Here is a 13,694-nt window from a genome sequence, read left to right as displayed (position 1 = left end):
TGGTTTCCCTCGGATGGCAGCAGGGAGCTGTGGCAGTGGCTGACGTGGCCTCGAGCTGCTCCAGCCTCAGCGTTACCTCCTGCCACCCTCCGAGGGGGCAGCTGGTGGGTGCTGGCGTTGCCTCACCCTGCTTGGGCGGGATGTGGGGATGTGCAGAGGCATGACCTCTTGCTCCGGAGGCTGTGTCAGCCCTGTACACCAGGACACAGCCATGCCTTGGCCTGCCTCCACTGCCTGGGCAGCGTGCAGCGTCCCCCTTTGGAGGCTGCAGTGCCTCTCCCGGGATCACACGCTGGCTGCAGGGCTCCAGCCCACTGCCACGCTGTGCCTGCCATGATGCCAGTGGTGCTCGGGTACCGCAACCTCCTGCAGTACTGCCATCCCCGGGCCGGATCCTGGCCCCATGGGGAGAGCGATGCCCTGTGCCCCAGTGCCCCAGCCAGGTGGAACCCGGTTTATCCTGGGGGTAGGCGATGGCGGGGGTGACAGTGGGGTGACAGCTGGCTGGGGGATTTGCCGAGGGCATTATTTAATGCTGTGGGTAAATGGAGAAACAGCAGCTAATTCTGGAGCCCGTAATCCTCTTCCTCCCCCGGGGATGGGGAGTGTGCCAGTCACGCAGCCGCCGGCAGGCCCCGGGGACAAGCCCCTGGCAGCTCCCCAGGTGTGCCGCAGGCTGGAGTGACTCCCCAGACCATGGGTGATGTGCAGAAGGTAAGTGGGGTCTGGTGACATTTTGCCTGTGCCAGGATGGGTGGTGTGCCAGCACCAGCTCCCAAGCTGTGGTGCTGGGCGGGCTGGCAGAGCAGGACCAGGGCTTTACCCTGGGCATGTCCCCACAGAGCGCCCAGGAGCTGGCAGGGCTCCCAGGGCAGGGACAGCACACCTGGGGCGGAGATTGGGGCTGGGCGGATCGGCCGTGGGTCACCCCGACCCTGGACACCTTGGGAACCAAGCCCTGGCGCTCGCTCAGGCCATAGGCACAGGGTACCCATGGCCGACAGTGCACCCAGCTCTCCTCCCCAAAACGATGGTGCTCGGCAGCACCCCAGCACCCCGCACCCCCAGGGGCTGCTCTCCGTCATCCAGAAGTTGAAGGGTTCCCCGGAGCAGGAGCTCCGCATCGTCCTGTTGGGGCTGGACAATGCGGGGAAGACCACGCTGCTGAAACGCCTGGCGTCTGAGGAGGTCAGCACCATCACGCCCACCCAGGTAAGTGCTGCTGGGGGCCACGGGCAGTGGGAGGGCGGCAGGTCCTACCCTTCCCTTGGGTGATGCTGGTGTTTGTGTCCCTGCACAGGGCTTCAATATAAAGAGCGTTCATTCACATGGCTTCAAGCTAAACGTCTGGGACATTGGGGGGCAACGCTCCATCCGCCCATACTGGAGGAAGTATCTGGGCAGCACAGATCTGCTGGTGAGTGGGGCAGCTGCCCCCAGCCCCCCTCAGCCCCATGTGCGGAAAGCTGTGCTCTTTGTGCGGGGCCCTGTACCCCAGCGGACGCATGCGGCCCCTGCAGAAGGCAGGGGGCTGTGCAGCCAGGCGAGGAGGAGCTGCTGACTGTCCCTTTTGTCCCCATGGCAGATTTATGTCATTGACAGCGCAGACCAGAAGCGTTTTGAGGAGACAGGGCAGGTATGAGGGGGCCAGTGGAGGGTGGCTGTGGGGTCCTGGGGCTTGGGTCCATCTGGCACCAGTTCTTTGAGGATAGGGAGCAATGCTGCTGTGGAGGCCAAGCTGTCCCCGGAGCTATGTGGGAAGGGCTCATGATCAGAGTCTTGGCACGCAGAGTCACCCCCCTCTATAGCAATCAGTGCCCAGCAGCTCTCCCCAAGCCGGGTGCCAAGCACCAGGGGTACCCAGCACAGGGGCGACTGTCCTGGTGAGAGCGACCCCTCAGCAGCCAGCCCTCCTGCCACCTCGTCAGCACCAGGTTTGCAATATGACCAAGCTAAGGTTTGCAAGTAGTGAAATCAGAGTTATAAACCCTAGGAATGAAGCTGAAGAGGGGAAAGTGAGACTCCGAGTGCCAGTCTCGGCAGCTGTACCGGCACCAGACGGCGGTGTGGGTGCGCCAGACAGCACAGGGCTAGCAGCAGCCTCCCGTAGCTGCCCTTTGCCCAAGGCTTTCAGTGCTGGGAGCACTTCAGCCCTCAGGTAGTCCTGCGTGTGGCTCCCAGGCTCTCTTCAGGGCACATGTAGCTTCAGGGGTGCATGTCTGTGTCTCAGGATGTTGAGACCTCACAGCCGCTTTGGCTACAGTAAGAGCACCAGAGAGAGGAAAGTGAGGTGCTTTGGGGGACAGAGGTGCACCAGCCTGCCCCGGTCAGCTCAGGCAAGTGGCCCAGCAGCTTGATGGAGGAGCGCAGCAGTGAGCAGCAGCACTGGGAGATGGCTTTCTCTTGGCAGGAGCTGGCAGAGCTCACCGAGGATGAGTCCCTCATGGGGGTCCCGCTGCTGGTGTTTGCCAACAAGCAGGACCTAGTGACTGCAGCACCTGCAGCTGAAATCGCAGAAGGGCTGAGCCTCCACACCTACCGGGACCGGGAATGGCAGATCCAGGCCTGCTCAGCCTTGTCTGGGGAAGGAGTGCAGGTAGAGATGGGGGCCTGCAGGCTCTGCAGAGGTGGGAGAGGAGCTAGGGATCTGTCATGTTCTTGGGGCTATGCTCACGTATCTCCTTTCCCTCCAGGATGGGATGAACTGGATTTCCAGCCAGATCATGAACAGGAAGAAGTGAGAGCTGCAAAGTGCCAGACAGGACTGAGCTGCAGGTCCCTGAGCCATGGCCAACCCCCCTGGTCCCTAGACTCCCCCAAAAGGCTCGGCTAGGCCTTGAGACTCAGACTGCCATGCTCAGGTGGGCTTCCCACCCAGTCTTTCGCTAATCAGTCAGCTTCCCCTCTCCCTGCCTCCTGGGCTTCCATGGGCTCCTCACACCCCCTGACCCTCCTGCAGTCCCGGTATTGTTGGAGGGAAGCACATGTCCCACTGTGTCTAGGGCTTGCACATCTCCAAAATGAGAACCTGCTTGGGACTCATCCATCCACCCCGCATGGGACTCATCCATGCTGATACACCCTGCAGAGGCTGCTGCAACAAACACACTGCCCAGGGCACGCTGAGCTCCCCACCACGAGCACCAGCTACACCCTCAGACACGGCACATACAGCCCACTGAATGGTGTGTGTTCCCCTTCGCTCATGTATGATGTGACTGGTGCTGCCCCAGTCATGGCAGATGGCTCAGGAAAGCCTCAGCTCAGCATCTTCCGCTGGCCAGAGGAGCTCCCACGTGTGCACAGGACCCGAACAAGCACAAAGACACAGAGAGGACCCAGCTGGGCAGTCGCCAATCAAGGGGTTTCACTGCCTGGTGCCAGCCCTGGCTGCAGCCACATGCACATGCCTCTGAGAGGGGCTGATCTGCAAGAGCTGCTGGGAAGTGTGTGGCCCACATGCACCGGGGCTGGCGCTCCTATTGCCCTGCTGAAGACGGCCCTTCCGAGGGCTGGAAGATGCAGCTCCCTGGCCACCACAACTGCAGTGCCAGGTGCCCGCGCCGCTGGGGATGGGTGGGAGACAAGCCAGAGCGGGGCGGGGGACCTTCTGCTGGGCCAGGCCCCAAGTCGCAGCCCTGCCTGCCCGTAGGCCGCACTGCCCGCAGACAGGCAGCCCTGCGGCCCACAATAAAGCCGCCCATGACCTCCACGCTGCCTCGGCCAGTCCTTCCCGCGGCGCTGGGGCGGCGCTGCCCTCTGTCTCGCCGCGCTGCGGCCCGGCGAGGCCTGCGGGGACCGCGGCCGTGCCCCGACCCCAGCGCCTGGCGCCATCTTGCGTAGCGTTGCCATGGCGACGGGCTGCCGACGCGGGTCACGTGTCCCGTGGACGCCGCCGCGTCGCGCACGTGACCGGCACGGGGTGGGAAAGCGGACTACAGCTCCCGGCGTGCACTGCGCAGGCGCGCGGCACGCAGCATGCCGAGAGGCGCTCTGCCGCACCTCCTCCCTCCCACCCGCCCGCTCAAAGCACGGCGGGAGATGCGCACCGCCCCGGCCCCGCCCCCTCCCCTGCCATAGGCGGGCAGGGGTGACGAGCGCTCGCGGAGGCGGGAACGCGGAGGTGTGGGGGTTTCTGATTGGCGCTGCGGGCGGCCGTTCCTGGGCGGGGCCAGGGGCGGGGGCGGTGCGCCGGAAGGCGGAAGCGGAGGATGGCGGCGGGTGCGGGCGGGCTGCTGGTGGCCGCGGCGCTGCTGCTGTTGGCGGTGGCCGGGCCGCGCCCGGCCCCCGCCGAGCTCACAGATGGCAACAGTGAACATCTGAAACGGGAGCACTCGCTGATGAAGCCGTATCAGGGTAAGCGCGGGGCCGGGCGGGCGGGCCGTCCGTCCCGCAGCGGCCGGGGTTGAACCGCGCTCTCCCTGCCCCTTCTCAGGCGCGGGCTCCGCCGCGATGCCGCTGTGGGACTTCCAGGGCAGCACCATGGTCACCAGCCAGTACGTCCGCCTGACGCCCGACGAGCGCAGCCGCGAGGGCTCCATCTGGAACCGCGTGGTGAGAGCCTGGGCAGAGGCCAGCGGAGCGGCGGGGGCACGCGGGGAGACCGCCGGGGGCCCGGGGCGGCCCCAGTGCCTCACTCGGCTCTTGCCCTGACGCTGCTGGGCCGTCTCTCCACACAGCCCTGCTTCCTCAAGGACTGGGAGCTCCACGTCCACTTCAAGATCCACGGAGCCGGCAAGAAGAACCTGCACGGGGACGGCCTGGCGCTATGGTACACGCAGGAGCGCCTGGTGCCAGGTACGGTGCGCAGCCAGGGGCCGCCTGGCCGGGCTGAGGCCTTGTCAGCGCTCACAGGTGCCCTGGGGCAGCCCAGGGAGTTGCCCCTGTCCTGGTTTCTCGCCAGGGAGAGCGTTTGAGCTTGCCTCTGCTGGTTTCACTGGATTGGGGTGGTGTGTCCTGCTTGTTCATCCCAGGGAACAGGTGTCCCTCAGTCATCTGCCTGGCAATAAATGTCTCTTACAGCTCTTTTCAATAGAAGTCTCTGAGCACAAATTCTGTCAGAGAACCTTCTGTTTCCAATGTTCTGCCCTGTTCCAGGTCCTGTCTTTGGCAGCAAGGACAATTTTCATGGACTGGCTATTTTCCTGGATACATATCCCAATGATGAAGCAGCAGAGGTGAGTAGTTCAGGGAGCTCATTCGGTGCCGAGAAGGGTGTTTCTTCACGGCTTCACACTCAAACCAAGGAAAAGTCTCTCTTTACATGGGAGTGCACTGCTCTTCCTGTCGTTGGAGGTGGTAAAGGGAAGAGTTTGTATGTGCATTAATGGAGATAGAATGTCCGTGCTCCATCTTCTGCTGTTGCTGACTACGCAGATGTTTCCCGGGCCTCTTCCCTGCTGCTTAAGAGGGTGGCACAGGCCTGGTGTAAAGTGTGCACCATCTATGAAGTAAAGTTAGAGGAATCAGCCTAAGAGTATATGCATCCTGAGTGTCATTTCCTGAGCTTCTCTGTGTTTTGGTTGCTCTTCCCATGTTGTTTCTGGCCTTATTATCTTTGCAATCTGGGGGTCTCTAGAAGAGAAACTCCTGGGCTGGCTTTTTGTTCCAGAATTCCCTGTGGCCAAAATACAGATCAGTCCCATGGGGGCTGGTGGTCGTTTTCTTCTGTCCTCCTCTGTGTTTGTGGATCTCATTATGGCACAGTCAGCAAACTTCTAGTGAGATCTACTGCATGAGAAACTTGACGCTTAAGTCATAAAGCACCTGGACATGACCCATCTCCCTGTTGTCTTGATGCTGACTGGGAGGTGAATTCTTGCCTCCCAGTTGGCCTCTCCTGGTGTACATAATCTACTGACTACAAAGCCCTGAGTGTGGTTATGCTGCTGTCGTGGTTTTGTCTGGGGTAGGGTTAATTTTCTTCCGGCTTAATTGAGATTTCTTCCTGTTCTGGGTCTTGTGCTCTGTTCTTGCACTTACTTGCCTGGGCTTATGAAGGGGGATTGATACAGAAGGTCAGAAGTGGTTGCTCTGCTTTAGCCAGAGCAAGGTCTTGCTCAGTTTAGGAGCAGCTTTATGTAGAAAAGGAGCTTCGATTTCGCTGTTCTGCCCTCCATCCCTGAGCGTGCAGCAAAGCATGTGGCTCTGTTTTCATGCCTTGCTGAGATACTGTTCTTGCTGAGATTTCTGACCAGGCAGGGGAAGGTGGCTCTTGGTCTGCAGCTCAAAGGCGCCTGCAGCCTGAAAGCAACAGCGCTTTCCTCACTGCAGCATGTGTTCCCGTATATCTCTGCAATGGTTAATAATGGCTCCCTGACGTACGACCACAGTAAGGATGGGCGCTGGACGGAGCTGGCGGGGTGCACCGCTGACCTTCGGAACCAGAACCATGACACTTTCCTGGCAATTCGGTACTCCCGAGGTCGCCTGACGGTGAGATATGGTGGACACCTTCTGCAGGATCTCTCATGCACGTTAGATGGGGCAGTGCTGAGGGGTGGGTGTTGCTGTATCAGTCAGTAGGTGACCTGGAGATGGTTTTCCAGGCTTGACCACCTGCCCCTCCTGCATGTCTGGCTCCAAAAGAGCTGCAGGTGAGCAGGTAGTGGCATGGGTTCCTGGCGTGACGCTCCCCTGGTCTTGCAGGTGATGACTGATGTGGAAGACAAGAACGAATGGAAGAACTGCATTGACATTGCAGGGGGTGCAGCTGCCAACCGGCTACTTCTTTGGTGCTTCTGCTGGCACTGGAGATTTGTCTGGTGAGAGGGGGCTTTGCTTACAGGAACACATGCTGCTTGAGCCTGGACTGTAACACTGTGGATGCACTGGATGGCTTTGATGGCTTCCTTTTGCCAAATTGTACACAAGGCTCTTGAAACCCTCTTGGGTAGGGACCTGTGGCCTGGGAAAGGAGGCACCTGAAAAGCTAACATCTCAAATTGCAGGTTGATACCTGGGGTGTGAGGGTGGCTTGAGAGGGAGGGAGACCTAGACCTGGCAGAGCACAGTCCTAGACGTGCTCCGAGTGCCTGGACATCTCTCTGAGCTTCTGATGGTGCTTGGTGCTGATGGTTGTTTCCTAGACAATCACGACATTATCTCGATGAAGCTATTCCAGCTCATGGTAGAGCACCCTCTAGAAGATGAGACCGTTGACTGGACCAAGATTGAGCCTAGTGTCAGCCTCCTTAAATCGCCCAAAGGTGAGTCTCTGGCCTTGGAAACCTTTTGGTGTGGAGAATTGGGATGTCAGGGCTGCCCTCTTAAAGGCCCGCTGAAAGGTGTCAGACACCCCGTGAGACTGCAGGAACTGAGGCTGGGTTGGTCTCTGTAGCTGTTCTTTTCCTTGCAGACAACGTGGATGACCCAACGGGGAATTTCCGAAGTGGGCCTCTGACAGGCTGGAAGGTGTTCCTGCTCCTGCTCTGCGCACTGCTGGGCATCATTGTCTGCGCCGTGGTGGGAGCTGTGGTCTTCCAGAAACGCCAGGAGCGGAACAAACGTTTCTACTAGTGGAAGACCTGGGCTGTGCCCTGTGCCCAAACCCATCTTTTCTATGGGGAGCTGTAAAAACTGTGGTTTCTAAAAGCTGTTTCTGAGAAATATCAGAAGTATTTTCTTATCTGTCTGTTTGGCTGTAACCCCTGCCCGGTCCTTGGTGTCCGGTAGGTTGGACTGAGGTGGGTGATGCCCCCTGGGCCCCCCCCCCCCCCCCAGGGCTGTGGCAAAGGTGTCTGGAGGTTGCTCCCCTCTTTTTCCAGCGCTCCCCCTGCCAGACAGGACCTGCGGGGGGTGAGAAGCGGCGGCTGTGACCGGGAGGGGGCTGCGAGCGGGGCATTAAAGGACTGACACCACCTGCGGCTCTGGCTGTGTTTGTGGGAGGGGGGTTAGGACGGCCCGGGAGGGGGGGCTGAGAGAGAGCTGGGGGGTTTGCGGAGGATGTCCCGGGAGGGGGGGGTTGGGGGGGGGCGGGACTGAGGATGCCCCGGGAGGGGGGTGGTGGTGGGGGCGTGGGGGGCTGAGGATGCCCCGGGAGGGGGGCTGAGAGAGCTGTGGGGTGGTGATGGAGGTAGGACGCCCCGGGAGGGGGGCGCTGAGAGACCGGGAGGGGGTGGGGTGTGTGTCTGAGAGACCTGGGGGGGTTGCCCCCGGGCAGGTCGCAGCTTGGCGGGGGCTGTCGGGCGGTGTGTGTGTGGGGTGTTGCGCCCCCCCCCCCCCCCCCCCCCCCCGGCGGGGGGGTGTCCGGGAGGGCTGTCCGGGGGCCGCCGGCGGAGCTGGGGCGGGGGGCCGCGGCCGTGCATTGTGTGCCGGGCCCGCCCCCGGCCCGCCCCCTCCCCCCGGCGGAAGGCAGCGGGGCGGACCGGCCGTTTCCGGGGCGGGGGGCAGCGGCGGGGCGCAGCCAGCGTGTCCCCGGCGGCGGCGGGGCCGGCGGAGCGCGGCCATGGGCCCGGCCCGCCGCAGGGCCGCGCTCCGCCTGCGCGGCGGCGGGTGAGCGGGGCGGGGGGGTCCCGGCGCGGGTGGGGGTGGGGGTGCCGGTGCCGGTGTCGCCCCGCTGACCCCCGCGCTGTGCCGCAGGTCCCCGCCGCTGCTGGGCCTGCTGCCCGGCCGGGGCTCCGTCTTCCCGCTCTTCTTCCTGGCGCTGCTCCTGGGCTTCGCCTCGCTGCTCTGGCTCCAGCTCAGCTGCTCGGGCGAGGGGCCGCTGCCCGGCGAGGGGCAGAGCCGGGGGTCCCCCCGCCAGCCCTGCCCGCCCCAGCCCCCCCCCGCCCCGCCGCCGGAGGACGAGCCGTCGTGGGGTCCCCACCGCCTGGCGCTGCTCGTCCCCTTCCGCGAGCGCTTCGAGGAGCTGCTGGCCTTCGTGCCCTACATGCACCGCTTCCTGAGCAAGAAGAGGATCCGCCATCGCATCTTCATCCTCAACCAGGTGGACCACTTCAGGTAGCGTCTCCCCTCGCCGCGGCAAGCGAGGGGACCCGGGGGCCCGTGCCCAAGACCCGGTTCCTGGTGTCAGCACTGGGCAGCCGAGGGTCAGGGCTGGGGCGCAATGCTCCCCCCGGATTTACCCAATTCTAGCGCTTACAGAAGGACAAAGTGGTGTTTCGCTTCTCTTCCTGAGCGAGAAAACTCACATATTTCAGCTTTGTCCCCAGTGTTGCAGGTCTGTGGCAGCAAACATCTGGTGACGCTGAAATCCAAAGAAATTCCATGGGGGGTTTGGAAATGCTGTCGCTTCCCCCCTTGCTCGCTGTCCGGCACCTGCCTGCAGCCCGGCAGGCACTGCAGGGTCCCCAGCCGGCCTCGGGGAGCTGGGAGCCCCTGGGGGTCTGCAGCGGCCGAGCCCCTGCGTGGCGCCCTCCAGCTCAGCGTGTGCTGCCTGTGTAGGGAGAAGCCGGGGTGCAGGTTCAGGATGGACAGCTGTGGCACCCCGCGCTGTGGTGGCAGGGGATGCCATGTCTGTGTGTCCCTATCTGGGGACCGGTCAAACATTTAGCCCTGAGGACCACGGGGGAGGGACGTGAAGGGATGGTGGCAGCTGCGTGGGGTGCTGAGTCCTCGGTCCCGCGGCAGGTTTAACAGGGCATCCCTGATCAATGTGGGCTTTCTGGAAAGCGGCAACGACACCGACTACATTGCAATGCACGACGTCGATCTCCTGCCCCTCAATGAGCAGCTGGACTATGGCTTCCCAGAGGCAGGGCCCTTCCACGTGGCGTCTCCGGAGCTGCACCCGCTCTACCACTATAAGACCTATGTGGGTGGCATCCTGCTGCTCACCAAGCAGCACTATGAGATGGTGAGCGTGTGGATGGGATGGCCTGGCCAGTTTGGGACAGGGGCTATGACGTCTTGGTGACTTGTTGGACATTTTGTGCTCCGTGCTTGGGAAGAGGGGAAAGGAACCAAAATGGTTTGGGGACAGAGCCCGTGGTGGGAGCTGGTGGGAGGTGGGAGAGGGAAGGCTGTGCTGGTGCTCAGGGCTTGTGATGCTGGTCTGCTCCTCTGAGGTGTGTGGAGTTGTGTTGGACCGGACCTCAGCCGGTACGGTGCCCCTCTCATTCCAGTGCAACGGCATGTCCAACCGCTTCTGGGGCTGGGGACGGGAGGACGATGAGTTTTATCGACGTATCAAAGGAGCCGGTCTCCAGGTAAGGAAGGGATGCTCCATGGCCTCCTAGGTTGGAATTGCACTTCTCCTTGTCTCCCTGCCTGGTCCCGGGCTGTAGCTGCCCAGGCTGGGACCTGGGGAAGGCAGCCCTTCTGTGCTCCCCACTCCAGCACCAGGTGCAACAAGTTTTCCAGTAGCTTTAACAGAAGCTTTGCTCTCCTTCCAGGTTCGCCGTCCCTCTGGAATCACAACTGGATATGAGACTTTCCAGCACCTGCATGACCCAGCCTGGAGAAAGAGAGACCAGAAGCGCATCGCTGCACAGAAGCAGGTGAGACCTCTGTCTGGTCAAGGGAACCACAGGAGATTCAGGTTGTGATCACCACATGCTCTGAGCCGTCCTTGCCTCTGTCCTCCCCTGACACCTCTGCGTTCCCTCCCCGCGCACTGGGTGGGTGCTTCCCCCTCCGCTGGAAGCCAGCGTGGGCTGCATGGTCTTTCTTTTCCTCAGGAACAGTTTAAGGTGGATCGGGAGGGAGGTCTGAACAACGTGAGGTACCGAATCGAGTCACAGACAACTCTGAGTGTGGCAGGAGCCCCTTGCACCGTCCTTAATATCTTGCTGGACTGTGACACAAGTGAGACCCCGTGGTGCACATTTGGCTGAGCCCATCTCCCATGTGCCAGTCGTGTGCGCTGTGCTTGTGCTGAGACACTGGGGCTGCCACCGGGCTGCTTGGAGCGGGCAGGATTTTTGCAGCGGACGAGCATGGCAGTTCTGGTGAGATGCAGAGGAATAGAAAAGGCCAAGAACCAGGTTTTGCTGGGACCAACAGAAGAGGCTGAGAGTGGGACTTGGTGGCGTCGCTGCAGATGCTGGTGCTGCCTCCCAGGGCAGGTGCAGGAGGCAGTTTTCCTGCGCTGGACATGACTGAGCTGCCACTCAGCTCAGAGGACAATAAAGAACTATCAGGGCACCTGTGAGTCGTGAATTCTGTGGGCTGCACTGTGCCACTCCTTTATCCTGCTCCCTTCACCTTACTGACTTCAGTGCACCTGTTTCTGGCTTGGTCCTGGCTACGCTCTGTCTGGACTGGCGAGCTGCTCTGGTTCGGAGGCCAAGCCAGTCTGAAACGGGCTCTGAGTGAGATGGTGCCTGTGTTTCAGCTGCCAGGTACCCCCAGGGCTGTGCTGTGGTTGCCTCATTGCGGGAAGTGGTTGTGGTTGAGCTGTGCCCCGAGCCCCAGCATCAGCAGCTCTGCTGGATGTCAGCAGCTGAGGTAGCCCAGGACTTCTCTCTGTGCAGTAAGGTGTAGAGTTCTGGCTGAGCTGCTCCCTCCCTTGGCTGCCTTCCATGGCACGTGCTGCCTCGGCCTTTTTTGGGGGGGGTTGGAGAACCTGATGTTCCCCTAGAAGTGCTGAGGGGAACTGGGATCTGCTCTGGCCTTGTATGAGGTGATCTGGGAAGGACTGGCCGTACCGCGGTGTTGTTGGAGCCAGGGTGATAGTGTGGAGAAGTGCAGGAATTAGGATGGTTGCCCCTAACCCACCCGAGCCGAGAGGAACATGAGCTTCCCTGGGTGAGACAGGGGCTGGGATGCTGCCCTCAGAGGTGGGAACAGGGAGGGGGGGCTGGGTTGGTGAGGGAGAGGCACGGCTGTGTGGGACCCAGGCTGCAGACCTCACCCGCTCGCTCTAGCTGTCTGGCCCTGCCTCGTCACCAGGCTGGTTTCTCCCATATTGTGATGGGACAAGTGTCCAGGCTGCCCCTTCCAGCAGGGCAGGGGGGTATTTACTTGCTGAGGGTATCACAGTGCCGGTCCCCCACCGCCGGCCGGGCCTGCGAGGGCTCTGCTGTGGGCTCAACCCCCCCACTGCGGATGTGGCTTGTCTGGGTCAGTGAACGGCTTGGGAAAGGTGCCCAGGCAAGTGGCGCTCTCAGCCTTGGGGTGCTGGTGCCCAGGAGGTACCGGGGCAGGCACACCCTGCAAACGCTGGGTCCCCAGCAGCCCAGCCCGTGCGGTGACTGAGGGACCTGCTGCTGTCAGAGCAAGAGCAGCCGATGGGTGGTGGCAGGAGCACTGATGCTGTGTGGTCGGGAGACAGCAAGGAGGAGGTGAATGATGTCTGGCTACTGGGAACGTGCCTGGGTGCTCTGCAGTGCTGGAGCAAGGAGGTGGGGGAAGCTGGGAAGGTCCCAGCGGATGAGGAAGGACACTGGGCACTGCCGGTTGTTTGGATTTGGTAGGCATCGGCCACATCAGCACCTTTTGCTGGGAAGTGGGATGTGTAGAGCTGGGCCGGAGGGGCAGGGGTGTTGCATGCCCTGCTCCGGACCCAGCTCCGGACCCAGGCAGGAGCAGTGCCTGGTCCATGTCTGCCTGTGTGTGGGGCGAACAGGCGCTGTGACCTCCGGGATGCTGTCGCTCACCCTCATCTGCCAAGGGGTGGGTGGCAGAAATGCCCACCAGCTTTCAAGGGACACCTGTGCCAGTGCCAGGCTCCTTTGCCCACTTGGCCTGCTGGGTGAACTGGTGCAGTGCTGCTCTGGAGCAGGGGGTGCTTGGGCTGGCTCACAGGTTGTGCCATGCGTGGGGCTGCACTGCGCTGGCTCTGGAGTCTTGGCATGCGTTTTGGGTGCTGCTGCCTCCTCAAGCTGGGCAGACCCAGCCGAGCAGCCGGTACCCCTCTGTTCAGCCCTGTCACCAGTGCTGACAGCAGGCCCTTTGCGTTTCCTGGCCCCCTTCTGTCCCTGTCCCCTGCCTGCTGTTTCCCAGAACGGTCATTTTGCTGGGTGCCTGCAGACGTTCCCAGACAGAAGCTGTCCCCATCTCGGGAAGACGAGCAGCCCTGACGATGTGGCACCTCCGGGGAGGAGCGTGAGGGAGGCAAAAGCATCAGAGCCAAGCGTGGAGGTTGTGTAATGTGTAGGGGCAGCAGGATAGGATGTCTGGAGAGAACTGATGCCATCTTCTCTCTGCTGCTCTGGAGCTAGGTGAGGAGTCCAGAGCCCTGCGGATTGGTATGTGAGGGGGGCTGCCTCCTGAGGAAGGGGTTGAGGTGGTGGTGCGGGGCAGTGAGGATCAGGCCATGCCGCTTTGCATCATTTTGACACAGGAAGGCCAGCTGCGGGGGGCTGTCCTCACCCCAGGGCAACATGGGGGTGCAATGCCCCAGAGCTCCCAGTGGCCTCCCCAGCCCAGCGGCCCCGAAGCAGCACTGCTGTCTGGCATGAAGATTGCAGGGGGGCTTGGATACATGGCGCACTACTCCAGAGGTGTTCCCAGGACCCATCGCATCCCTTGCTGTGGTCGGCTGGAGGGACATTTTGGCCCAGCAGCCCCGCTCCCATCTCCATTGCACAGGTTTTGGGATCAGCCACCTGTACGCCAGCCGCTTACCGGTGCCCGAACCGCAGCCAGGGCTGGCGGAGGGAGATCAAAGTATTGCTCTGCGCTGTTCAAAATAGATGACACAGTTTTGGGCAGGTTTCATGAAGACGTAGATGTGCAGAAACAGAGAGCATATGTGCACCTCGCACTTCGCTCAGCGCTAAAGGCTCCTCTCCCGCTGCCTGGCAGCTATT

The 13,694-nt window shown here is 61.9% G+C and overlaps 3 protein-coding genes across 7 annotated transcripts; all 3 read left to right on the top strand.

Annotated features, from left to right (window-relative positions):
• Positions 1-577: 577 nt before the first annotated feature.
• On the top strand, positions 578-3,837 carry LOC130154505 (ADP-ribosylation factor-like protein 3). 5 transcript variants are annotated; one of them, XM_056350668.1, is made up of 6 exons: positions 581-714; positions 1,045-1,212; positions 1,301-1,417; positions 1,586-1,636; positions 2,411-2,596; positions 2,694-3,837. In XM_056350668.1, the coding sequence occupies exons 1-6, from the start codon at positions 697-699 to the stop codon at positions 2,739-2,741; spliced, it is 588 nt and encodes a 195-aa protein (XP_056206643.1). In that variant the 5' UTR covers positions 581-696; the 3' UTR covers positions 2,742-3,837. The 5 variants fall into 5 exon arrangements, with proteins under 5 accessions (XP_056206639.1, XP_056206643.1, XP_056206644.1 ...); XM_056350669.1 differs by having other exon boundaries at positions 589-714; positions 1,069-1,212; XM_056350665.1 differs by having other exon boundaries at positions 595-714; positions 843-1,212.
• A 347-nt stretch (positions 3,838-4,184) lies between these two features.
• Positions 4,185-7,859, top strand: LMAN2 (lectin, mannose binding 2). The gene is given in 9 exon segments (XM_056350278.1): positions 4,185-4,356; positions 4,436-4,554; positions 4,680-4,797; positions 5,098-5,177; positions 6,274-6,435; positions 6,649-6,702; positions 6,704-6,764; positions 7,089-7,208; positions 7,358-7,859. Coding segments are annotated over 9 exon segments (1,020 nt in total). The 5' UTR covers positions 4,185-4,211; the 3' UTR covers positions 7,519-7,859.
• Positions 7,860-8,377: 518 nt separating this feature from the next.
• On the top strand, positions 8,378-11,085 carry B4GALT7 (beta-1,4-galactosyltransferase 7). Its single transcript, XM_056350408.1, has 6 exons — positions 8,378-8,493; positions 8,581-8,940; positions 9,571-9,796; positions 10,065-10,148; positions 10,335-10,439; positions 10,620-11,085. The coding sequence occupies exons 1-6, from the start codon at positions 8,447-8,449 to the stop codon at positions 10,773-10,775; spliced, it is 978 nt and encodes a 325-aa protein (XP_056206383.1). The 5' UTR covers positions 8,378-8,446; the 3' UTR covers positions 10,776-11,085.
• The last annotated feature ends 2,609 nt before the right edge of the window (positions 11,086-13,694 follow it).

The sequence above is a fragment of the Falco biarmicus genome, chromosome 8 (genome assembly GCF_023638135.1).
Source record: "Falco biarmicus isolate bFalBia1 chromosome 8, bFalBia1.pri, whole genome shotgun sequence".
NCBI lineage: Eukaryota > Metazoa > Chordata > Aves > Falconiformes > Falconidae > Falco > Falco biarmicus.
Note: the sequence above shows the minus strand (reverse complement) of the source record. Positions and strands in the feature narration are given on the sequence as shown.

What these genes read in the sequence shown, in the direction of transcription:
- LOC130154505 (XM_056350664.1), top strand. Translation starts at nt 751, where the DNA reads ATGGGTGGTGTGCCAGCACCAGCTCCCAAGCTGTGGTGCTGGGCGGGC. An exon ending in GTTTTGAGGAGACAGGGCAG is followed by an intron (nt 1,637 to 2,410) that starts GTATGAGGGGGC and finishes TTCTCTTGGCAG; the next exon opens with GAGCTGGCAGAGCTCACCGA. An exon ending in TGTCTGGGGAAGGAGTGCAG is followed by an intron (nt 2,597 to 2,693) that starts GTAGAGATGGGG and finishes CTTTCCCTCCAG; the next exon opens with GATGGGATGAACTGGATTTC.
- B4GALT7 (XM_056350408.1), top strand. Translation starts at nt 8,447, where the DNA reads ATGGGCCCGGCCCGCCGCAGGGCCGCGCTCCGCCTGCGCGGCGGCGG. An exon ending in CTCCGCCTGCGCGGCGGCGG is followed by an intron (nt 8,494 to 8,580) that starts GTGAGCGGGGCG and finishes GCTGTGCCGCAG; the next exon opens with GTCCCCGCCGCTGCTGGGCC. An exon ending in AACCAGGTGGACCACTTCAG is followed by an intron (nt 8,941 to 9,570) that starts GTAGCGTCTCCC and finishes GTCCCGCGGCAG; the next exon opens with GTTTAACAGGGCATCCCTGA.